General features: G+C 46.1%; 4 protein-coding genes across 4 annotated transcripts; 3 read left to right on the forward strand and 1 right to left on the reverse strand.

The window, feature by feature from the left end:
• Positions 1 to 492: 492 nt before the first annotated feature.
• On the forward strand, positions 493 to 2977 carry LOC136494851 (protein ALP1-like). Its single transcript, XM_066491024.1, has 3 exons — positions 493 to 2021; positions 2089 to 2314; positions 2390 to 2977. Exons 1-3 carry the CDS (start codon positions 1494 to 1496, stop codon positions 2623 to 2625), a joined length of 990 nt encoding a protein of 329 aa, XP_066347121.1. The 5' UTR covers positions 493 to 1493; the 3' UTR covers positions 2626 to 2977.
• A 72-nt stretch (positions 2978 to 3049) lies between these two features.
• Positions 3050 to 4676, forward strand: LOC136492071 (uncharacterized). Its single transcript, XM_066488219.1, has 2 exons — positions 3050 to 3520; positions 3596 to 4676. Exons 1-2 carry the CDS (start codon positions 3050 to 3052, stop codon positions 4133 to 4135), a joined length of 1011 nt encoding a protein of 336 aa, XP_066344316.1. The 3' UTR covers positions 4136 to 4676.
• Positions 4677 to 9924: 5248 nt separating this feature from the next.
• On the forward strand, positions 9925 to 15411 carry LOC136490978 (ABC transporter G family member 11-like). Its single transcript, XM_066487194.1, has 10 exons — positions 9925 to 10507; positions 12091 to 12380; positions 12485 to 12656; positions 12805 to 12927; positions 13037 to 13165; positions 13290 to 13484; positions 13620 to 13706; positions 13790 to 14062; positions 14615 to 14722; positions 14815 to 15411. The coding sequence occupies exons 1-10, from the start codon at positions 10046 to 10048 to the stop codon at positions 15145 to 15147; spliced, it is 2172 nt and encodes a 723-aa protein (XP_066343291.1). The 5' UTR covers positions 9925 to 10045; the 3' UTR covers positions 15148 to 15411.
• An 801-nt stretch (positions 15412 to 16212) lies between these two features.
• Positions 16213 to 19091, reverse strand: LOC136493753 (uncharacterized). The gene is made up of 6 exons (XM_066489900.1): positions 18865 to 19091; positions 18274 to 18755; positions 17361 to 17538; positions 17177 to 17259; positions 17014 to 17083; positions 16213 to 16932 (listed from the first exon to the last, which is right to left on the reverse strand). Exons 1-6 carry the CDS (start codon positions 18914 to 18916, stop codon positions 16808 to 16810), a joined length of 990 nt encoding a protein of 329 aa, XP_066345997.1. The 5' UTR covers positions 18917 to 19091; the 3' UTR covers positions 16213 to 16807.
• Positions 19092 to 24088: the final 4997 nt, after the last annotated feature.

The raw sequence follows: 24088 nt of genomic DNA on the forward strand, positions 1-24088 counted from the left end.
TAATAATTCTATCTTCTCCTCCCCGAGTGCTGCTGCGCGGATTTCAGACAGGCAAAACCTATGCGAGCCGTACATAACTACAGATACACGGGGGGAAGAAAAAAAAATTTTGTCTGTTCATGACGGTGCTCCTGCTGGCCCAACTCTGCCGTACGTCATGAGTCATGCATGACGGGCGAGCCTTAGCGTGCGCTGACACGCTGCTTTTGTGTATTCTGAGATTTCTGAACGGGCCAGGAGCTCTCAAGTCTATCTTGCCTTCACGCATTGATTCAGGGCGCGTTTAGATCCAAATTTTTTTGGGGTTTTGGCTACTGTAGCAGTTTCGTTTGTATTTGGTAATTAGTGTCTAATTATGGACTAATTAGGTTCGAAAGTTTCGTCTCGCGATTTCTCACCCAACTGTGCAATTAGTTTTTTTCGTATACATTTAGGGCGCGTTTGCGACCCTGGCCCGGAGGCCCGGCTGCGCCCGTGGGCTGCAAGTTGTCATGTTTGTCGTCGATGGCCCGCAAGGGAGCCTGGCTTCGCAGAGCAACACTCGACCTCTCCGCCTGGCTCTCTGGAAACGACCGAAACCCTCGTTTCTTCCGAGCCGCGCTCGTCTGCGACGCACGCGGGCGATTTTGGGCGCCGGCGGGGTGGCTCGCGCGGGCTCTGGCGGGAAGGGGAAACGTCTTCGCGCGCGTCCCCGCTCTCCGCTCCCGCTCTGGCCGCCGCGCGCGAAGCGAAATGGCGGCGATTTCGCCGGCCTTTATATTCGGGTTCCCACTCTCCACTCTCTCCTTCTTCCACTCGGTGCTTGCTCTTCCACCTCCCTCGTGAGAGACCGGCGGTGAGTTGTGGTGCGTGGCGGCGGCGGCGACGACCTCCGGCTGGTTGTGGGTTAGGTCACCGGCGCCGAGTTTCTTCGCCGCTTCCCCGCTCCGGCTGCTGCTGGGACTCCGTGGCTGCGGTGTTCCTCTTCTTCTCCGTCCGCATCTGCTTCGTCTTTTTCCCGATCTGCATCCTCTACTTCCAGATCTGCCTCCTCTCCGTTGTTTGGACCCCGAGCCAAGGTGAAATCGACCCCTAATCTTCTTTTTTGTGGTGCTTCTCGAACCTATTAGGGTTTCTTGTTCGTTGTTGTTCATGATCTGTTAGGGTTTCATACTTGTTATAACTGCTTCATGCTCCTATTAGGGTTACTTGTACCTTGCTGTTCTTGATCTGTTGGGCTCGTGATCTGTTAGGGTTGTTGATCTGTTTCAGATTTGTATTGTACCTTGCTGTTCATAACTGTTTGATGCAGTTGTTAGTGTTACTTGTACCTTGCTGTTCTTGATCTGAGTTTTTTGTTCCATCATTGGTCGATGATGTTGTCCACATAGTACTGGGAGGCATCACATAAAGATGCAGCCGTGCTTTTGTTGGCATGCATTCATTTCACAGTCATGTTGATGCCTAGCAGGGCTCATTAACTGAAATCCTGTTACATTTTTACATGCTTGTAGATGGATCTGTCTTTGAGCCGTGACATGCTGTGTAGGAAGGCAGCTGCCTTGACTGTTGTTATGGTTACCTTTGTATCCACTAGGCTGAAAAGAAAAACCCCTGAACCTGAAACCCCACTGCCTGATCCTATAGCACTGGCCCTGATTAGGGATGAAAATGAACAGCATAGACAGAGAACACTGAGAATGATATACAATTCCACTGATTCAGAGTGTATTTCTATGATTAGGATGAAGAGAGTTGCTTTTTTTAAGTTAGTGAGAACTTTTAGAGAGCGGAGTCTTGTCACTGATAGGGAGGGGGTGTCAGTAGAAGAGCAGGTTGCCATGTTTTTACATGTTGTAGGGCACAACCAAAGATTTAGGGTTGTCCACCAGTCCTTTAGGAGGTCCATCCAAACTGTCCACAAGCACTTCCATCAGGTGTTGTATGCTGTGGGTGAGCTTAGGAATGAAATGATAAAGCCAGCTAGCACTACCACTCACCCAAAGATTCTTGGAAGCCATACATGGAATCCATATTTTAAGGTAATTGTATACCCTGGGTTCATTAGTTACATTGGACCTATTGCAATGACTGACCCATGCTTTTTAGGATGTTATTGGCTTTATAGATGGCACTCATTTCCTAGCAAGGGTTCCTAGGCGCATGCAACAAGCTTTTAGGGGTAGGAAAAAGGATCCCACCCAAAATGTGATGGTAGTTGTGAATTGTGATCTGAAATTCACTTATGTCCTGGCTGGCTGGGAGGGCTCTGCCCATGATGCAACTGTTTTGGCAGATGCTGTAGCCAGGGAAGATGGCTTGAGTTTGCCAGAAGGTAATTGCACACCAACACTAATTACATATTCCATGGCCTATTAACACACACTCTCACAGTAGATGTCTTGTGTAGGTAAAATGTTCTTGGTAGATGCTGGGTATGCATGCAAAAATGGTTTCCTACCTCCCTACAGGGGGGTTAGGTACCATTTGTCTGAGTATGGCCCAAGGAACAGGCCCACCAATGCAAGGGAGCTCTACAACCTTAGGCACTCATCACTTAGAGTGACTGTGGAGAGGGCTATAGGTGCACTGAAGGGCAGGTTTAGGATCTTGGACAACAAACCCTTCCACAAGTATAGGACATAAGTGAAGCTTGTAGTTGCCTGTGCCATTTTGCATAACTGGATCCTAGGTTTTGGCATTGATGAAGTAGTTCCTGATGAGGAAGGTTTCACTACTTCTGCTGATCCAACCAACCTGCCCCCAGCCCATCTGGACCAAGACTCTGTTGACATGGCTGAAATAAGGGATGCCATTTGCAATGCTATGTGGGAAGGGAGGGGAACAAACACTAGTTGATGTAATATGTTCTTGATTTTAGTTTCTGTACCCTGCTATGGAACTCATGTGTGTCATGCTGATGTAATAATTTGGTGGACAAAGCTGAGACCAATTTTATGCCTCATTCATTCTGTTCTTGAAACATTCTGTTCTTCATGATCTGTTAATATTGTTGTCAGCCTGTTCTTGACTAATTCTGTTGTTGATTTCATTACATGCCAGTCCTAGGATGGATTCAGGTGCATTTGAGGGTGGGTTTGTTGCTGGTACTTCAGTGATGGAGCAGCTCATCAATGGTGGTTCTGCCCCTGTTGTAGCTGGTGCTGGTGCTAGTGCTGCTGCCCCTGTTGCAGCAAACCCTATTGATGTTGCTGTTCCTGTAGCTGGGAATGGGGCTGTGAGGGCAATGAGGTGGACCAACACCACCTCTGGCTTTGTGCTAAGGAGGATGGCTGCCCTTGTTAGTGATGGTAGCAGGCCTGAGAAGGTTTTCAAGGATAAAGATGTGAATTCTGTGGCCAAAGCCCTCAAGCAGTTCTGTGGGGAGGTTGTTAGCCCAACTCAAGTGTACAACCACTTGAGGAAGTGGAGGCAGAAATGGGCTAGGGTGAGCAAGTTGAAGGACCTTAGTGCTGCTCTTTGGGATGACCAGGCTCATGCTATCATGCTTGAGCAAGAGCACTACCTTGGCCACTGCAAGGTAGCAGTTTGATCTCGTCTTTGCCTTGACTACCTACATTTGCCTTTCTTATACTATATTTGCCCAACTCTGCAGGACCATCCTAAAGATGCAGAGTTTCTTAACTGCCCTATTAGGTTCTACACTGAGATGGAGGCTATCTTTGCTAATGCCATGGCCACAGGCAAGTTTGCACTTGGGTCTGGTGAAGCCTTAGGGCAGAACCAGGCTGACAGTGTTGGTGCCAAGGCTGATGGTCCTCCTTTGACCCACACCACAGTTCCTAGTGAACAGGGAGGGGATAGCAAGGCCACTGAACTGCTTCCTACCTCCTCAGCTGCTGGCCCAAAGAGGAAGAGAGGGAACTTCTCTGAGGAGGAGATGCTCATGTTGACTAACATGTCAGATGCTGTGAACAATGTGGCCAATGCTCTTAGGGAGACTGGACCTGCCCATGTTGATGCCAATCTGTACCTTGCTGTGATGGAGATGCCTAGCTTCAGTGAGGAGGCACTTATTGTTGCCTACACCTTCCTCCTGGACAACAAGGCCCAAGGCAGGGGCTTTGTGAACATGAGTGATGCCCACAGGGCCCTTTGGCTTAGGACCTTCCTGGCCAAAAACTACTATGTGTAGTTCCACTACACATGAAGGGCTAGAAGGCCACGAGGGGGTTAACTGTAGAGATGTATAGTTCCTCCACCCCCCCTCACCCACTCTCTTCTTTTGACAACAGGACCTTTTGTGCAGTCTGCTTGTTCTTTTGACATTTGACCTTGATAGTGTAGTTTGCCTAGGAGGGTGGCTAACAATAGGCAAGGATTTGGGAACATTTGAGCCCTTGGCTGTTGGGCTGAACTTGGTATTGTAAGAAACTTATTTGTAGCCTCTGTTGGCTACTTTTTATTTGATAACTAGTTGCCTTTTTTTTGTTGTTTATGCCTCTGGTGGTAACTATGGGATTTAAAGGCCTATGATGCATAAAACAAACTTGAGGTGGCTACCTTATTCTTGTTTTGATGGTTTACAGTGTTGTGCTTTCTTCTTTATTTGCTCAGTTGTACTCCACAGCAACAACATCCTCTTGTGATGGCTGATGGCAGTGAGTGCAACTGTTGTTTATTTGCCTCTTTATTTGGTTCTTACAATTCTTGGTAGCCACCAATGACTAAACAAGGAAAATAACAGCTGAGGCTAATTTTTTTATCAAGTTGCCGATGATGTTCACCATCATTCAAACTGAATGGTCGACTGAGGCATGTCATTCAGACCACTTACATATTCTACATTTGGTTGGTTTCAGAGAATGCCTCCTTGCTATGTGGTCTTTGAAGGCAAGAAACCTGGGATTTATTTTACATGGTATGAGTGTGCTAAGCAAGTGCTTAGGGAAGAAGGGGCTATCTATCAGAAGTACAACAACTATGATGATGCTCTTAGAGATTTTAATACAAGGGTACCTCAAGAACCCTTGCTGTTACCAATTCATGACCCTCATGGGGATGCATCAGCATCCCATGAACTGGTGACAGGTCAAGGTTCTGAAATCTATCCTCATTCACCTGAGCTGCAAGGCTGTTGCAAAAATGCTGTCATCTTTATCTTGTTTATGGTTGTAGTTGGTCTGTCATTCAAGCTGTTCATGTGCCACAGCTGTTGTTTTAATTAGGCCGATGATGACACAATAGGATGACTGCATTAGCTGGCTACATGTCACTTTGATTCATGTACTCTCTTTTCTGTTAACTTGTTGCCCTTCTCGGCTTGCCAAACTACTTAATTCTGCTACTGTTCTTAATTTGCTTCTTTGATTATGCAATGTAGCCGGCAATATATGTGTTGATTAAATGGAATTAGTCTGAGGCCTATGTCTTTTGTATATTTTCATTCAAAGTGTTTGCTTCTCTATTGATCTTGCTGTTCTTCCTTCTCTTTGGGCCAGGCCGAGCACAGCAACTGGCAAACACAATCTGTGCTTGGCAGTTGGTAACGGTTGGCGTTTGAGCCCGGCTGAGTATTGGGTCACAAACACCAGCTCGTCTGGGCCGGGCTGAATCGGTCCAGGTGCGCAAACAAGCTACGTTGCAGCAGTTAGGGCAGACCTGCCCCGGCCTGGTCCGTTTGGGCTGGCTAGGCCATGCTGGGCCAGGTGCGCAAACACGCCCTTAGTACTCCATGCATGTGCCGCAATATTTGAGGCCCTCGGTCACCCATGCTGGCGCATTGACATTGTCACGTCCGTCCGTCGGTTACGGCTGGCTGTGCGAATTTATCCACTCTAATTTTGTAGACAATGGACTCACAAGTTCTATATAGGCCTAGTTCGGCTGGTAGAATTTTGATTAAAACTGACTGAAAAAATACTGTTCTGGCTGGATTATTGGGAGAGAAAAACATTATTTCGGTTGAAAAAAAAACCCGAACAAACTGAATATGGGGTAAGCCGAATGGGCATATTGCGCCTAACAATTCTGATTTTGTTTGCTCCGGAGCAGCGTTCTATGCCCTGTAGTACTTAGCAGTAGCACGTACTGTACGTCTAGTCTCAGATCACGTGGCGCGAGCAAGCTACACGTACTAGGGTCGGTCCAGGCCTCCAGGGATCCAAGCAGAGACAGGTGCCGCGCGCAAGCCGGCAGGAAGAAAAATCCCCGTGCGCTAGCTGCGACCGTGCACGGCAGGGCGTCCCTTGGGAACCGGATGCATGGCCACCGTACCGTGACGCATCGCGCCAATCGCCATCGCGCGGTTGCGCATCGCCATTCTGGCATTCTGCATCGAAAACCCGGGGAAAGGGAAGGGTCGCACGCGAATCTTTGGCCGTATTTTTTTTAGACAACAAACATTATTTTTCAACAATATTTTCACCATGACTTCTCAAGCAAGCGAAGAGGGCAGTAGATGCCCGCAGACCGCTGGACGTAACGCGCGCGCGTGAGCGGTTGGAGCTAGCCGCTAGCCAGAGGCAGCAGGGCGCTCCCCGGAAGCCGGGGCCGGGGCCGGCGGGGCTCATTACTTGCCCGGCGCCGCGAATTGACGCGCAACCACACGGCACGGCACGCCTCTCTCTCTCTCTCAGCGAACAACAACGCCACCTGCGTGAGCGCGACCACCATGCTGGTGCGGCGCTGCGGGCAGCGGCCTCTCGTGGTGCTAATGCACGGGGTTTTTGGTTTTGTTTTCGTTCTCTCGCACGCACGCGCGTGCCTCGGCTAACGACGACGTCATTGATTATTTCCGGCGGGCGCCTGGTGCTCTGTATCTGTATTGACTGTAATATTGTACTATGAGTGTATGTGCAGCTAGCAGGAGGACCGAGCAGCGCGCGGGTCAAACCCTGGGTGTCTCGTCTCGTCTTGTTGGGAGGATGGCAGGTGCGGAGATCTCAGCTAGGAGTGGTGGTGGCTCTGGAGTCTGAGCTCTGATCTCGTCGGTCTCCTCCGTTCCGTTGGTCTCATCTAGCTAGGCTGGCCACCGCAACGGTCAACCATGTCCGTCCGTGCTAGAGTTTGAAGGGAGTTTTGTTTCGGAGGTGGCAATGAGTCGAGTAGCCAGCCAGCCAACCAGCGGTCATCACGCCTTCCTTGCCTGCGTGGCTGCGTGCCAAGACTGCCAGCCCGAAAACTTGGCTAGAGGAGCTGCTACGAGGGGAACAGAACAGGTCTGCGAAGAGGTCGGCCAAGGACGCATGGGGAACTGGAGGTTGGGACGCCATTTGCTCCTGTCAACTTTATCTGCGTTTGGCTGGTACGCTTTCAGCTTGTTTCAGTTTATTCTCTCTTATATAATACTATTAAATCATCCAAAACCATCGAAAGTTCACTGTTCACTGCACCGGCCGAACGCATTGTCACCGATGCGTGATAGTCAGATCACCGCAGCTGCTGGTGCCAGATACTAGTATGATTGCACGAGTGTCGATCGCTCCGAGTCGGAGCTTGATAATCGGCAGAATTCGACAGATATCGCAGTGTCGCACCGTTTCTTCTTTCCTGTACGTGTCCTTTCTCCAAACATCAATTCCAACGTCGAGTACTCGAGTACCACCACCATACTAGTACTAGGCTACTAGCACTATGCATTAGCAACACTAATCTCCCTTTTGGATCAACATCAGAACTTGATTGACTTGCTTTGAAACGAAACATCACACAAACATAGTAGTACCAAGTTAGGTTAAATTCATGCCCATACGTGCCCTATTCGTTTGACTAATAAACCATGACTAAAAGTTATGAGAAAAAATATTATTATTCGTTGACTGAAAAAATATGGCTTATAAGTAAGCGAATGGAACGAACGGCAGCTGCTTGTGCCCATAATATTATGCTCAGGTGAAATATTCGCAGAAACGGAAATATACTAGTCACTCCAAGGGCAGCCATCGCTGGCTGTCGTCGTCTGCACCATCCGTCCCGGCCAGTGAATGATCCGCTCCGCTGGAAACGAAAAAAAGGAGACGGGGTCGGCGGGGCGCGATTGAATGCCCGCGCAGGAGCCGAGAATTATGGGGATAAAAAGGAGCGAGTCGGAAGGAGGTGTGGTATGGCGATGAAAGTACAGTGCCAACGTCTACCAGTACCGCCATAAATGCACCTGTTGGCTGTGGACCTCTCATCCGTCTCCGACCTTTCTCCTCTCCCTCTCGCCTTCATCATGTCATGTGGCGTGCGGCCATGCGTGCGGACGGCGTCGCGCCCCCGTAACTGAAACGTGTCGCCGTCGTGGCCTGCTTGCCTCGGCCCCGGCCGCTTGACTCCCATCGGCCATCACCGGACTCCGTTCGCCTAGCTCCTCCGATCGGTCAATTGTCCCGTGCTTCGTCACTATTTTAACAGTATTTTTCAATAAATAAATAGTTTTTTTCCCTTACAGCAAATCATATAAGTATGAGCATAAGCCAAATGTTGCGAAGGGGAGTCGTTTTTCGCCGTACCATGCGCACGCGGTGTGCTGCACGGGTTTGTGCATTTGACCACGTACGTACATGCGAATACGATACGAGTCGTGAACTGGCAGTCCATATGAATAGGATAGGGTTGTCCGTATATGCTTGTTTTCATACTCACTAGATTTCAAATTTAGGTTTTTCAGCAGTATTTTTCAGCAAAAGGACATTATTTTTCTCTCACAACGAATCAGCATAAGCTAAATTTCAGCAAAACGAACAGGAAGCAGTAGAGAAGGTAAATCATAGAAGAGGAAGAAAAATAATCATGGAGAGCACGAGAGGTGGCAGCGGTGTGAGGCCGTGGCTCGTAGTATAGTAAAAATCATGTACCGGTTAAAAAACTAAGAATAACTTATAATTTAAAATGGATGAAATATGTTTTCGTTTATGAGCCAATAATACATAGGGGTACGGAGTCTTACTAGGTGTAGCCTAGGTTGCCCCTGGTTCTCCTATAGGTTTTCTTAGGATACATAACACTCTTCTCTACACTTTAGAGCCAGTCTCAAAATGGGGGATTCAAAATTAACTCTAAACTTTATCCTAACTCACATTAGAGTTTTAGATATGATCTCAAAACTGAGCCAAAGTACTCTAAGGTTTTTAGAGTTCTAAAGTTTAGAGGATGAGATATAATTAAATGGGCGCTTAGTAAAGCATGGACCTCTAATTGTTGCATTGTTATCTTTCCTTTACGATAGATGGGTCGTCACTTGTCACTGACATGCCTTTAACTTAGAATGAGTAACATATTTGATGAAGTTTAACATCTAAAAGTTAGATATCCTGCAAAGACATATTTTATGGAGAACTCAATAAAACTAGCTCAAAATTATGGATGTTGATACCTTTTCATAATTTTGGTCAAAATTTAAATAAGCTTAAAATAAGCTTTACTTTGAGCAGAGGCAGAGTCCACTCTACGTATAATTGACGAACGTCTAGCACTTTTTTAATGTAATGACACGGTTCACGTTGTAATATACTGCAACTACTATTTTCTTCTTAATACAAATGTACGTGGTTCTTCCGTGTATATATATAATCCTATTAGACAAAAGAAAAAGAGTGGGTAATGCAATGCCTCCAGCGTGATCAATGATTTGAAAATAGTTTTTTTTAAGATAATTTTTTCCATGACATGCTATTTGATGTGATAACCATTACTATGTTTGATCTATTATTATACCGATATATAGTACTACTCGAAAAATACGAAATGCTACATCATGGAAATGAGAAATTAATAATTATTGGCATTCGAGAAAGGAGAACTGTAGAGGCAGGATGGGATGGGAGCCCAACAATGCGAGGAACCAAGACATGCAATTTGGTTGCAGATTGTTACCGAGGCCGAGGGCTGCTCACCTCACCTCCATTGCTCGCTGCTCTCTGATTGCTCCATCCATCCATTAACTCCCCCTCTTTATTGTGCATGCATGCTTTTCTCCTTTATAACTCCTTCCGCGCTAGCTGCCTCTCCACCGCATCGACCCGCCGGTCTGTCTCGACGCGTCCCCAGTGCACGGCCCCGCCACGCTAGCTAGCCTCCAGCTCCCAGCTCCAGCCCCAGCACCGCTGCGCGCCTGCAGGCCATGAGCCGGGCCGGTGGAGACAGCCTTCAGGGCGACGGCACGACGCCTCGGTCCGCGGCGCCCGGGCAGGCCATGGTGGAGCTGCAGGCCAACGGGTCGGCAGCGGACGCGGGGGGCGCCATGGTGGTGGGGCTCAGCCCGCTGAGCGAGACCCTGTGGCGGGACAGCAAGGCGCTCCCGCCGGGTGCCGGCCCCGCCGCGCTCATCGGCGACGTGTCGGCCAGGCTCACGTGGAAGGACCTCTGCGTCACCGTGGCGCTCAGCCCCGGCAAGACGCAGACCGTGCTGGACGAGCTCACCGGGTACGCGGAGCCCGGCTCGCTCACCGCGCTCATGGGCCCCTCGGGTTCCGGCAAGTCCACCCTGCTCGACGCCCTCGCCGGCCGCCTCGCCGCCAACGCCTTCCTCTCCGGCGACGTGCTCCTCAACGGCCGCAAGGCCAAGCTCTCTTTCGGCGCCGCGGTACGTAAACTACCATTATTACGCATCCACGTGACCTTGCTGCTTCCTCAGTCCTCACTTAAGCTCCTAGATCATGCAGCACGTACTCTCAACTGGGAAAAATAGAATCTCTGTTCTATTTCTGAACACCAAACAGTCCATACTGCTACTTGCAGCCAGATCATCCATATATAGGAGCTAGCTAGCAGTTCCGTTAAGGGTTTCTTAGGTAGGATCTGTTGAAGTTCGAAACTATCATCCATATATAACTGTCATCTCGGAGCATGCAAATCGTATTTGAAGGTGTCCGGATCTGGTAATCTGCTTCGTGTCAGTAAAAAAAAATCGTTGCTAATTGAAGTGTAGTATTTTATGTTGTCCCTGTTGGCTTCGCTGAAATTTGTCTGATGCTGACTTTGATTTTTTTTAGAGAACTGAAAAGTGCCGATGAAACAGCCGCAAAGAAAGAGTCATTTTCCAAATGAAATATATATGCGGCTGTGCTGACATAACTAGTACTCATTCTGTTTTTTTTAAGACCTACCACTACACCATATTCGCTCTTCGGTCATGCTTATTAATTATGACACAGTGTTTTCCTCTCGCGATGTACTTTCGTTTTTATTTGATAAATAGTGTTTAATCGTAGACTAATTAGGCTCAAAACGTTTGTCTCACTGTGCTATTAGTTTTTTTCGTCTACATTTAATGCCATGTATGTATCATAAGATTCGATGTGACGGATATTATGGCACTTTTTTAGATTTTGGGTGGAAACTAAACACGCTCTTAGCGACCGATCACAGATACATGTCCAATCCAATCGATTCTGGTCGTTTTTTCTCATCCGGCCAAGATGTCGAAAGCACGTACGGGCTATGCATAGAGCTCCGGCGTGTAATGCAGTGCAGTTGGGTGAGCGGATTTAATTCGCCCTAGATCGGTTGGTCGATGGCGCTGGCGTCTCCCCTTCCAACTCCGTAGGTCGTACTACGTACTGCTAGTAGTATCGTTTTGATCTCATCAATAGATCCAGAGGCGAAAAAAAATGGCGATCGATACAATACACATGTCTCTGAGGGCCAGAACGGCTGAAGCCACCTACGGAGTACACGGCATAAATTCTGACAGCTGGGTTTTTCTCTCTGATCCTGCTGCGAATTTATGGTGATACGAACCGGCCGGCTGTGTGGCGTTTGGGCCTCTCTCACCAGCAGTTGCACGCAACGCGATCCTGCAGAGGCCCAAACGCATCGGCCAAAGTGGACCAAGGCCATGTTTAGTACGGTGTAAAAAGAAGATTTCCATCAAATCAAACTTATGGTATATAAAGTATTAAATATAGACGAAATAAAAAACTAATTGCATATTGCGAGACGAACGTTTTAACCTTAATTAGTCAATGTTTGAACAATTATTACCGACACAAACGAAATGCCACGGTGCGCTACATTCGGCGACTGCGGATCGGGGGAACTAAACATGGCGCAACTTTTTTTTTTATGGGAGAGTTTGTACTACTGGTAGTAGTAGAGAGCTGTCGGAGGAGAGACTGACCCAGAGGCGTTGGTGCCGTGTATCCGCGCGCGTGCTTCTGCTTGCAGGCGTACGTGACGCAGGACGACAACCTGATCGGGACGCTGACGGTGCGCGAGACGATCGGCTACTCGGCGCTGCTGCGGCTGCCGGACAAGATGCTGCGGGAGGACAAGCGCGCGCTGGTGGAGGGCACCATCGTCGAGATGGGGCTCCAGGACTGCGCCGACACCGTCATCGGAAACTGGCACCTCCGCGGGGTCAGCGGCGGCGAGAAGCGCCGCGTCAGCATCGCGCTCGAGCTCCTCATGCGCCCGCGCCTCCTCTTCCTCGACGAGCCCACCAGCGGCCTCGACAGGTGAGCAGCACGTGGTGGTGCACGGCAAAGCGTGAGCCTTCAGTGTTCAGTGTCAGTTGGTGGTGGATAATTAACTTAGCTGCTGCGTGGCTGTATGTGTGCAGCTCCTCGGCGTTCTTCGTGACGCAGACGCTGCGGGGCCTGGCCAGGGACGGCAGGACAGTGATTGCTTCCATCCACCAGCCCAGCAGCGAGGTGTTCGAGCTCTTCGACATGCTCTTCCTGCTGTCCGGGGGCAAAACCGTGTACTTCGGCCAAGCATCGCAAGCATGTGAGGTAATAATAATTTTGGATTCTTGCCGGTGTTACCGCACGATGCTGAATGCATGCTTCCGCAACACTGTGGTTGTTTTTTTAAAGGAACACATCGCTGGAATTACACAGTAGATTGTTGCGACTGACTCCTTGCGTCGCTCGGTTGCAGTTCTTTGCTCAAGGCGGTTTCCCTTGCCCGCCTCTGCGGAATCCATCGGACCATTTCCTGAGGTGTGTCAACTCGGACTTCGACAAGGTGAAGGCCACCCTGAAAGGATCAATGAAAGCAAGGGTAAGAAGAAGCAGGTCCATGGGCAAATCAGAGCCAACAAAACTTGAAAAAAAAAACTTGTTCTCTGCTGTAAATAAATACTAATATGACCTTTGGTGTTCATGAAAAGGCTGAGAGGTCCGACGATCCCCTTGATAGGATGACTACATCAGAAGCCATCAGGAAATTGGTTGCATCCTACAGCAGGTCCCAATACTACTACGCTGCAAGGGAGAAAGTTAATGATATTTCGCGAATGGTACGTTTTCTGAGTCATCAAATGCGATATTATGCATTGATATGTTGTATCTGTTTCCTGTGTCCACATAATAAATACCACATCTGGGGCTAGGAAATAACCATAACCATCTTGTTCCTTACAGAAAGGAACTGTGCTGGATTCAGGTGGCAGCCAGGCCAGCTTCCTGATGCAGGCTTGCACCCTGACCAAGCGCTCGTTCATCAACATGTCACGGGACTTTGGGTATTACTGGCTCAGGCTCCTGATCTATCTCCTGGTGACTGTTTGCATCGGCACAATCTACCTGGATGTTGGCACTAAATACACATCCATCCTTGTAAGTAGGAAGAAAAGAAATTGGTCAGGAAGTTCTGGGCTGGACTGATATGAATGCACAATAATGTAGTCACATGACCATTGTCATGAAGCATATGGTTGATTTTAATGCATTCACTCTACCTTGCCTCTGCAGGCCAGAGCTTCCTGTTCTGCATTCGTCTTTGGGTTCGTTACATTCATGTCCATTGGAGGATTCCCTTCGTTTGTTGAAGAAATGAAGGTGAAATTAAGATTGTGTTATTTCATTTGCAAATTAGAAACGCTATGAATTTTGCTCACCTTTCCTTTGCTTCATTTATACAGGTCTTCCAACGGGAACGGCTGAATGGGCACTATGGTGTCGCGGCATTTGTCATCAGTAACACCATCTCAGCAACGCCATTCCTGATTCTAATATGCTTCTTGTCGGGAACTATATGCTACTTTATGGTGCGCCTGCATCCTGGTTTCGAACACTATATCTTCTTCGTCTTGAACCTGTACGCCAGTGTTACAGTGGTTGAAAGCTTAATGATGGCAATTGCCAGTGTCATTCCCAATTTTCTCATGGGTATCATCATAGGGGCTGGAATTCAGGTATGACATTTTCACCCATCTCCCATGTCAGTTTATCTGCCCTTATAACCTATTATTGCTTGGGGATATGTGTTCAAAATATGTGGTTAAGTACGGGATTATGAATCAACTTGTAAAATATCTTTTGAGCTCAGATGTTAAGACTGTGATATTTAAGTTGAATTCATGAACTAAAGAACACCCATACTTGATATGGTTTTCTGGGACCAGAATACATCAAAGGACTTCAACGTTTATTGATCCAATAAGGCATCCAGCTTGTCCTGACCAGTACTATCTGGAGCTTTACTACACATTGGCCAACATTCTAGTACAAGCTCAGCAATTTTAGCACAGCATGAGGCATTGGTGAACTTGTAGCTATCACTCAGCAAAAAAAATATTTGATTTGCTTAGCTATTGGTGCAGAATATACATTATTGGTGATTCAGTGTTTTAGTTATGTTGAGTAGTTTCACGCCACCGTAAATAGACATCATTATACTCCCCTTGAAAAGATTATGAGTTTGGAATTTATCATGATGAAATCTTCTCAACAATTTTCCTGGACAGGGAATATTTATGCTGGTCTCTGGCTACTTCAGACTTCCATACGACATCCCAAAGCCTTTTTGGAGATACCCCATGCAGTACATCAGCTTCCATTACTGGGCACTGCAGGTAAATTCGGTTCCACACCACACAGTAGAGCAACCCACATACACTAGACTCCAACCTGAACTTTTTGACACCAAACTCCATACATCCAACAGGGCCAGTGCCAGAACGACATGAAGGGCCTCGTATTCGACAACCAGTACCCAGATCAACCCAAGATCCCCGGGGACTTCATCCTGAAGTACATCTTCCAGGTCAACGTGGACCGGAACAAGTGGATCGACTTGTCAGTCATTTTCAGCATGATCTTCATCTACCGCATCCTCTTCTTCCTCATGATCAAGATCAACGAGGATGCGCTGCCGTGGATCCGCGGCCACATCGCGAGGAAGAGAATGCAGAAGAAAGACCCTAGTCCCACTTTCGGCAAGACGCCTTCGCTGAGAGGCTACGTTGTCGATCCAGAGCTCGGTTCCAATGAGGGCTAGAGGTGGATGATCTGGTTCTTTTGGGTAGCAGAAATAGGGTGTTTCTCCCCCCGGCTCTTGGTGTTATATTGTATATTTAAGATCGGGGAAAATTAAACTGGTATCATACGTTTTGGAACCGAAACTAATTTGAGTACAGGTATACATACAGCATGTAATGTGACTATGTGAGCAAAGTGGCATCGGAGAGATGCCGAGTGACACATGACTGATTGTTCAGAATTTATTGCCTTCGACAGACGAAGAAATGGTTGGAGCACTAAAGCTGGTACGGCTCACATGATCGCGTATTATTATCAGATTGATTTTGATTGCTTGCTGGTTACATAAATTAGCACTACATATTGACAGAACTGTAAATGCTCCATATATAAATATATAAACTAACAATAAATCAGCATAAACAGTAGCATCAGCCAAATTTCAGCGAAACGAATAAGGCCAAGATCCATGCAGCAGTACTTTTCAGCGAAAGAACAGAGTTTTTCTCTCACAACAAATCAGCATAAGCAGCAGCATCAGAAGTGTTTTCAGCAAAAGAACAGTGTTGTCCTCTCACAACAAATAAACATAAGCAGCAACATCAGAACAGTGTTTTCAGCGAGATGTTTTCAGATGAGAGGCAGTACGGATATGGGATACCATGTGGTATGTGGGCAGAGGACACAGTCGAGCGCATGGGCTCTACAGTCTACAGAGATCTTCCAAGAAAGATTCCGAGCATCAACGTTGGATCCATTTTTTGGGAACCTGTTTTCTGTTTTAGATTTTCTGCTTTTCAAAAAAAAAAAGGATCACACTGTTGTCAGCTCAAAACTATATGGAGCATCAGAATAATCGAAATTTCACCTAAATTGTAAATTAATCTCACCTCCCTGATGGAACGATTCAGTGTGACAGTTTGTTGGTAGCAGATCCTAAACAATAATTAAAGTAATTTTCAGGGGAGAGACTAATTTTGATATCCTCCCATAACCTTGTTTTAGACATTACCAATCACAAAAGGAAATACTGGCTACATTAATATTTTACAGCATGCAAATGTTTTCAGATTTTGGAGCCATTTACATATATAGTGCTACCCAGAAAAAAAAAACTATCTATCAAGTTTGGACATCCAATTGTCCAAATCTATTTTGTAAACAGACAAACATTCATATATTGTTAGTATTCTGGCAGGCTCAAGCTAAACAGGCATATTATACCCTAGTGCTTCCTTATGCTTATACTCTTCAGAATGCTGGAGGATAGCACAGGGAGTTGAAGCCAACAGCAGCAAACAAAGGGGGCTTTGAAACAGGAAGAACTCACAAAGACAGAATCCCATATATAGCATAAAACGATTCAAACTTGTGTGCTTTACATATAAGCTGTCCTGATAGTAATGGCAGTCACAATTCTAATATGCTTCTGTAGTGCTGTCAGTAAAGATCCAGTGTCATAACAAAGTTGATCCATGTCAGCTTGTACAACATGTCATATCAGCATTTCACATAAAGCAGCATATCACACTAACTGTGAAGCCAATATATAGTAGCCCAAGTCCCTAAGGTAGACAATAGACAAGAAGGAAAATATGCAGCAGCTAAGCTAATAGTCTTGCTACTCTTACCTAATATTCTTTGTTGATACATAAATCTAATTATGCCTGGTAAATTATTTAACTGGATCCAGGGTCGAGGACTGGAAGCCTGCAGTAGAAGCTAATGGACTTGTCTGCCAATCTAGTTCCTGGGATGAAATACTGGAATACTACTGTTAAACAAGCACCACCAGGGGCAATACCTATACAAACAGTAAGAACAATGTTAAGTCAAAAAGTCTGTTGAACAAAAAATATCTTTGAGACTATAGCTGTAAACAAACCATAGAAGGTACAGTCTGGCTTGGCCAAATGACAGTGTAGACTCTTAACAAGGTGCTTCATATTCACTTGCTGTGAGAACAAAGAAAGAAAAAGAAATCAGTGAACTAAATGGCACCAAAAGAAGAGTGGAAGAGTAAAATAAGTGGCGCTTGGGAACAATACCACTGAAAGTGCTTCCCCTCTCTCAACTGCCATATCCAAACGAGTCGAAGAAGTCAGATTTTGGTCGCCAACAGGTGCATTTGCTGAATATAGAGCAATATGTAGTCAGCTGAATTAATTAATTAAACAAGAGGCCAGGATAGGAAATTAATGCTGATTTAAACTACCTAGTGCCATATCTTACCACGATCACCAATAACCCGGAGCTTCCGAAATTCAGAGCCAACGGTAACAAGAGAAGTAGAAACTTGTAGATGGAGATCACCATATTGGGTGACAGCCACTGTTAGCAGATCACCAACGTTTTTCAAACGATCCACTAAGCTTTGCAGTTGTGGCAGATCAGGAACCTGGACTAGAGTCTGCACAAAGGATGCCAACCATGTATCAGCAGTTCCCCACTCATTAGTGCTACTGTCAACTAAGCAAAAAGGTCACTCTAAGTGATAATGCAGCGCTATGGGCCTTTGGCTAAATAACATTAAAAAGATACAGACCCCTTAAGATTGCAAGCACATTTCCCAAAGGAAGGTATAGTTTGATAGTTTAAACTATTTATCAACCATGTACTACTATTAGAGAGTGCAAGTCAATTTCAGCAGAGAAAAAGCATTTAAACTGCAGCTGTAGTTTATAAAGTATTCAAAATACGCATTTGGTATTTCAATATTGGTAATTCTGTTACAAATTTTTTTTTAAATGTTACTATGGCTATGGATTGCTCTTGTCCAGTATTGCATCCAAGGGCATTTTTACAATCTTAACATAAATGTCTGGATCAAACACCATTCTATAAGAATTAAAATATCTTTACTAGTAACAAATATGCAGTTCACCATTTCACCAGGACAAATTTGTTCTGAGTTGAATCCAAACATCATTCACTTCATGAACCAGCCTTTCAACTAGAATGTGAATACGACAGAATCATAGTATTAGTTTACCCATCCAACAACAAATAATCCAAAAACACTTCCATTAGGTTCAATCGCTGTAAATTTGAATCCGAATTGATCTGGTGAACCTGAACCACAGGTCCATTTTTTTTGTGCGACAAATGATTAGGAACCATAAGATGATACATGAAGGCTACAAACCTGAGGGAGATCCTTGGCAGCGTCAAGGGCGGCCTGCAACCGCTCGATGTCGGAGCGTGAGAGAGGCCGCGAGATGGGCACATCCTGCACGACGGCCGCGCGGGCGCCCTTGGTTTCGAAAGTGAGGAATGGCGTGGCGGTTCGTGACCCTGCGGGCAGCTTATTGACGAGCTTCACCTGTATAGCGGGGGCACCGGGGGCGTCCCCGGCGGCTGGCGGCTGCGCGTGGACGGCGAGCACGCTGCGGAGCGCGCGGTGAAGCAGCGTGACTTCGACGGAGAAGGCGATTTGGTTCCCGTTTCGCGAGGACACGTTGTACTCACGGAAGAGGAGGTCCTTGGCGAACTGCGCGACGCACTGCGGGCCGCCGCCGTCGGGCCCAGCGGCCGTGGCGCCGAGCAGGTTGTGGAGGAGCATGGCGTGCGTGGGCGTGAAGAAAACATGGCAGACGCGCCCCACCTTGTCCATGGCCGGTAGGAATCCTGTACGGCAAAAATCGTGGGGACGCACGAGGCGTGCTCGATGAATTGCGGGAGAGAAAAGGAGGGGAAGAGCGAGAGGAGAGCAGTGCTTGTGCGATATCACGCTTACGCTTGTCGAGGAGAGAGATGCCATCGTCGGTGAAGAAGGCCTTGAACTTCATGGCTTGCACTCCGCGACGGCGGCGGCTTCTGCGGTTCTGCCTTTGCCTTCTTCGTCTTCCAGTTGCGCGCCGCGGGTTTGGAAAGGCTTGGCGCCCGAAGAGGCGAAGAGGCTTAGCTTGGTTAACAATACTTTTTCGATGGGTTTTCTTTAATGACTAGAAAGTATCGCGCGGCGTTGCCGCGCCTCGGCGCCTGCAAGGAGTACTTGTGATTTGAGGCCAGTTTTGATTTGGGCCATTCATTTGCTGTTGTGATTTGAGGCCAGAAAAACAGATGCTTAGGGGACCGGAGTTAATCAATGGAAGATATATATTCAATAAAATTATAGTGGGCAGACCAATTGATCAATTCAGAAACACAGGATCATTAGTAGAATTTGGCAAAAAAAATAAATATACGATGAACAACAGTACAACACAAAATTTCCATGGTACATTGTGATGCTTAAGTAATGTAGAAATGAATCACATTAAAGGACGATAAAATAGGAGACTGCACAACACAAAATTTGCAAGTAATGTAGAAACTTGCATGCTAAATGAAAGAACGATAAGGTACATTTGCTCTTTCCAATTTTCACCCTTGACAAATGAAAAGATTGGGGTTAAATTATAGGTCTACTAATATGACAAGGGAACGCACGATCTATCTTCATTAAGACTACCTCAATTAGTGATAAGTGGCGGTCTGTTTATTTGATCATCATAAGCACGTCAGTGATGGTTTTGTTTAAGTCAAGTGCTATGTGGTCCTCATAATCATCACTATAAGTGATAAAAAGTTGATTAGTCATAACGGATGTGGCGAAGAAGTATTAAAAGCAAGCAACGAATATGCCAATAGGATGCCATTCAAAATGGGGCCATGGGACAAGCAATTTCAGGCACCTACTAGTTAGAACAGAGCACACATCAGTTGTTTCGAGCAAGCTTTGCAGAATGTGTTACAGCGTAAACACACAATGAACGAGATAGTACATTAACTCATCGACGGCTAAAACAACAATAAAAATGACTATTCAATGAGTGGGAAAGTGCATTTGTTGAAGAGCAACCGTAGAGTAAAGCGATGAAAACAGGAGGAATGAGGCGATGCCAGTGCGAGAACCAGCTTCTGCGCCGTCCATGCTTGGCTGCAATGCCCTTTGCCGGGGTTGCCTCCACCACTGCCTGCAAGATGCTTGACAAAAAATGTCCCGCTCGCTGTCTAATTTTCTATTAAAAAATTTACACACTAAGCATTTGATGCACTTGATAGATTCTTCCAGAGTTCTCTATGCAAGTTATATGATTCTTTGTACCGAAATCTGCAAGTTTCACAAGATTTGATTTCTCGGAAATTGATCAACAATGGTTTCAATTCCCAAAGACATACTGTTCCAGCACATCCATCATGCATAATCAGCGACTCTTTTTAGCCATTAGATATTATATATTAGATATACCATGATATTTTGGTAAGCACTGAATGCGACCATATGTTGTAGGTAATATGACCAGGACATCTTTAACAATGTTAAGAATACCTGAACTCTGCCCAAACCACTTTAAAGATGCTTAATTGACAACCAATGAATCAAATGCTTGTCAACTCGGTTATATCCAAACTATGTTACACAAATACTTGGTGTAACATGCATTTTCGTATACTGCTAGATTTGTTGATTGGAACTAATTCACCTTCTATCCACTGCTTAAACAAGACATTTCTATGCTAACATGTATTAGTCTTCCTTAGAAATAAATAGCAGGAAAAAATTTATAAATATATGCCAAATATCTGAAACTTGGTGTTCTATTCATATTCATGTCACACTACTTTTATCTCTACCGTTAGGAATCTTCCTCAGAAAGATATAGGAAAATACATCAAAATACTTGGCCAAACTCTAAAACTGAGCCAAGCACTCGACGACACTAAATAGCTATTCATGTCCACAGATTTTGCAGGTTGCTCCAGATGAATAAATCTTCTCAGGTATCAGATTACCTGAAGCATTATGCAAAAAATCAATATCTGACTTATAATATTTCTATTAGGATTTTTTTCTTGGGATTCAAACATTGAGTGAATTCTCTTTGCTTTCCATCTTCAGTTTTGATTACTGTTGATGAATTAGTGCTGCATATGCAGCTAGGTTAGCCTGGGCTCATCGACGGCTACAGGAGTAGCAGGTGCGCGACGACAACCCACGGTCGGATGCCCCGGTCACCATGGATGCCATCGTAGATGCGCTGGACACCACGGCCAAGCCTAGCCTTGTGCAGCAACAACACCATGGCAGAAATCTGGTGCCTGGAGATGAAGAAACGCTCGTCTCTGTGGCTGTAGTAGCAAGCTCGAGCACCTTCCTCCCACGAGGCCACGAGATCGTGCTCCCCACAGTGGAAGGGTCCGGACCGGTCTGGCGCCTCTCTTGGCGAGCGACAGCGGCGGCGCGGCCTCAGCGGGGTCGCGGGCGGTGAACGGCGGCGCCGCTTTGGCTGGGGCGGGGGTGGCGCTCGACGGGTGCAAGAGTGGCCGCGGAGGGGGTAAGGCTCGGGCCTGCGGGAAGAGGGGCGCCGGGGGCTGGGACAGGGACGGGAGCGGCGGCGGAGGAGGAGGCGGAGGCACGGCGCGGGGCTGCGGGATGAGGAGCGTCGAGACCAGGGAGCAGGAGGGTTGATTTCGGTAAAGTTCGAGGGCTTTTTTGAAAAAAAAACTGAGAGAAGGCCTAGACTGCGGGTTGATTCGACCTTCAAGATTTTTTTTGCAAAAAGACCGGGGCTCGCACGATCTGGGCCGTCCGCGCGGCCGATCTGATGGCCGGGAAAAGCGGGCGACGTGGCCACGCTGCCTGGCCCTCTTTTAGGTGCAGGATTCCTATAAGAAGACTAGAAAACAAAGCGCGGCGTTGCCGCGCAGCTATGTGGAGTGTCCGTAGTTGTGAAGCCAGTTTTGACAATGCATTTCAACGTTATTATCTAACTAATAATGTGTTATTAGATCAGAATAAAATCAAGAGATCACGGATCTCTCCTGCAAAGCCTGTCATCACTCATCAGCATAAAAAGAAGGGTCAAATGATGCAGAGGAAACATGATGTAATTTTCTGCCAGAAGCTTTAATAGGGAATAAATAGCAGTAGCACAATTATAATTAATACAGGAAAAACACATGCGCTGAGTGCTACTGATGTTTTTGGCCTGAATATGCTTCTTTTGTTTTGGAATGTTCTAACATTTAAAATAGCTGATTCCATTAATAAGCTTACTGAAAAGTAACACGTGGCGTTGCCGCGCACCTGAGTGGAGTGCCAACTTTTTTTATTTTGAATCTGAAAATATTGTGTGGCCTAGGCGAGGTACTGTGAAATTGTAAAAAGGAATCAAAGATAAAAGTTCAGTAAATAAAGAGCGAGGGCCGAGTATCTGAGATTCTGAGGAAGATGTCTCGAGCAAGAAAAATAAAGAAATAGTAGGAGAGTACACAAAAGAATGTGGAGTAACATATTGGTAGGTTATTGTTAAGCCACAAAAAGGAGCTGGATATGGCAGCCCTCACTAAAATTTACATTTCACATTAAAATAAAATATGGAGTAACCTATTGAGTAGGTTAGTATAGAAAATACTATGGGCTGGTTAAGCCACAAAAGGGAGCTAGATATGGCAGCCCTCACTAAAATTTGCATTTCATCTTAAAATAAAATGTGGAGTAACCTATTGAGTAGGTTAGTATACAAAACACCGTGGGCACATAAGGGAGCCTGGATATGGCAGCTCTCACTATAATTTGCATTTGACATTAGAATAAATTAATAACCATGGCGACAAAGTCATAAAGCATGAATACTGACATGAAGGAATAACTAATAAGTCCTGAGACTTGATAACTCAAACATTATAAGTAGTTACAAAAATAAAACTACTGATCAAGGCATACTCATCTGAAATCTTCTCTGAGAAATTCAGAAGGTTAATAAGAGAGAATCCATTCCTATCATATAAGAAAATCTTGAAAACAAGCCACTTCCGGAACTTGCATCAGAAGCTTGACATCAAAAGCTTGGTTACGTGAAAATAAACATGACTTGTGGCATATCATCAACGACCTGATAATTGCAATGAGCCTAGCTTGGATGCAACAAGCACATTTTTTTCTAGCATGGCTAACCCAGGTTACTACCCTACAAAGTACTGAGTATTAACTGACACTGATATAGAGCTCTTGAGTAAAAGAAAAGTGGGGTATTAATCAAATTTATTTTTCTCGTGGGGATAAATATTTGGCAAATGTAATTGAACATCCTTATGCATACAACATAGTTAAGTAGTAGGACCTCTCTTTCTAGGCATGGGAAACTACCCCATATGAAATATTGGGGTCATTTAGTAGCCGTCAAATTTTGATGATTGAATCTTCAAACTACAACATCATTAGCAGTTATCAAGTAAGCCTCAGTTGATGCCATTGTGAAATGTGAATTGGCTGCAGCTCAAGTTGCACAACAGTTCTTGATCAGTTGGACCACAGTATTGGTACAAAATTGCAAATGCAAGAGCACGACATCCAATTGAGGAAAATTTTCAAAGCAATACAAGGAAGCAAACCTTTGGGTGGCTACCGAAGGATGGAAAGATCATGGAGTTCTGCTGTAAAAATTTGTTCCTTTTTTTTCTGAAACAAGCACAAATGTGCTCCTTATCGAGCAGCAAATAGCACGGTCGGATATACTCGCTGCTGGGCCAAATTTGCATGTCTGCCCTGTTGCATCGTGGCCGCTGTGGGTTCCCTGCAGACCGGTGCTGGGGAAGGAGACACGGCGGGTGCAATGGCAGTGTCCGGGCAGCGTGTGTCCAGTGCACCCATCATATCTGTCGGTGTTTCGTACGAGCACCGGCAAGTAAATTTATAGTAATACGCGTTAGGCTCGGATGACGCGCTAAAGGACACAAAATTTATACTGGTTCGGGCCGAATGTCCCTACGTCCAGTTTGTTGCTGCTCATGTTATCAGCACCGTGAACGGTCTGTAGTAAGGGGTACAAACAATCGAGAGAGGGACTGGTCCCAAGTCTCTGATGGAAGGCTTGAAGGTAGTTCAAGAGGTTCTAAGCAACTTGACTGTGTGTATCTGTGTGTCGTATTGTTCGGTCTCAAGAGTCCCTCCCCCTGATGGAGGAAGCACATCC

The sequence above is a fragment of the Miscanthus floridulus genome, chromosome 11 (assembly GCF_019320115.1).
Source record: "Miscanthus floridulus cultivar M001 chromosome 11, ASM1932011v1, whole genome shotgun sequence".
Classification (NCBI taxonomy): domain Eukaryota; kingdom Viridiplantae; phylum Streptophyta; class Magnoliopsida; order Poales; family Poaceae; genus Miscanthus; species Miscanthus floridulus.

Bases quoted from the DNA above. Each gene is read 5' to 3' on its own strand.
- LOC136494851 (XM_066491024.1), top strand. From the start codon at position 1,494: ATGGATCTGTCTTTGAGCCGTGACATGCTGTGTAGGAAGGCAGCTGCC. The intron at 2,022-2,088 runs GTAATTGTATAC...CATGCTTTTTAG, and splicing joins CATGGAATCCATATTTTAAG to GATGTTATTGGCTTTATAGA. The intron at 2,315-2,389 runs GTAATTGCACAC...TGTCTTGTGTAG, and splicing joins TGGCTTGAGTTTGCCAGAAG to GTAAAATGTTCTTGGTAGAT.
- LOC136492071 (XM_066488219.1), top strand. From the start codon at position 3,050: ATGGATTCAGGTGCATTTGAGGGTGGGTTTGTTGCTGGTACTTCAGTG. The intron at 3,521-3,595 runs GTAGCAGTTTGA...CCAACTCTGCAG, and splicing joins ACTACCTTGGCCACTGCAAG to GACCATCCTAAAGATGCAGA.
- LOC136490978 (XM_066487194.1), top strand. From the start codon at position 10,046: ATGAGCCGGGCCGGTGGAGACAGCCTTCAGGGCGACGGCACGACGCCT. The intron at 10,508-12,090 runs GTACGTAAACTA...TTCTGCTTGCAG, and splicing joins AGCTCTCTTTCGGCGCCGCG to GCGTACGTGACGCAGGACGA. The intron at 12,928-13,036 runs GTAAGAAGAAGC...GTTCATGAAAAG, and splicing joins AAGGATCAATGAAAGCAAGG to GCTGAGAGGTCCGACGATCC.
- LOC136493753 (XM_066489900.1), bottom strand. From the start codon at position 18,916: ATGAAGTTCAAGGCCTTCTTCACCGACGATGGCATCTCTCTCCTCGAC. The intron at 18,756-18,864 runs GTAAGCGTGATA...TTTGCCGTACAG, and splicing joins CATCTCTCTCCTCGACAAGC to GATTCCTACCGGCCATGGAC. The intron at 17,084-17,176 runs GTATTGTTCCCA...TTGTTCTCACAG, and splicing joins GAGGGGAAGCACTTTCAGTG to CAAGTGAATATGAAGCACCT.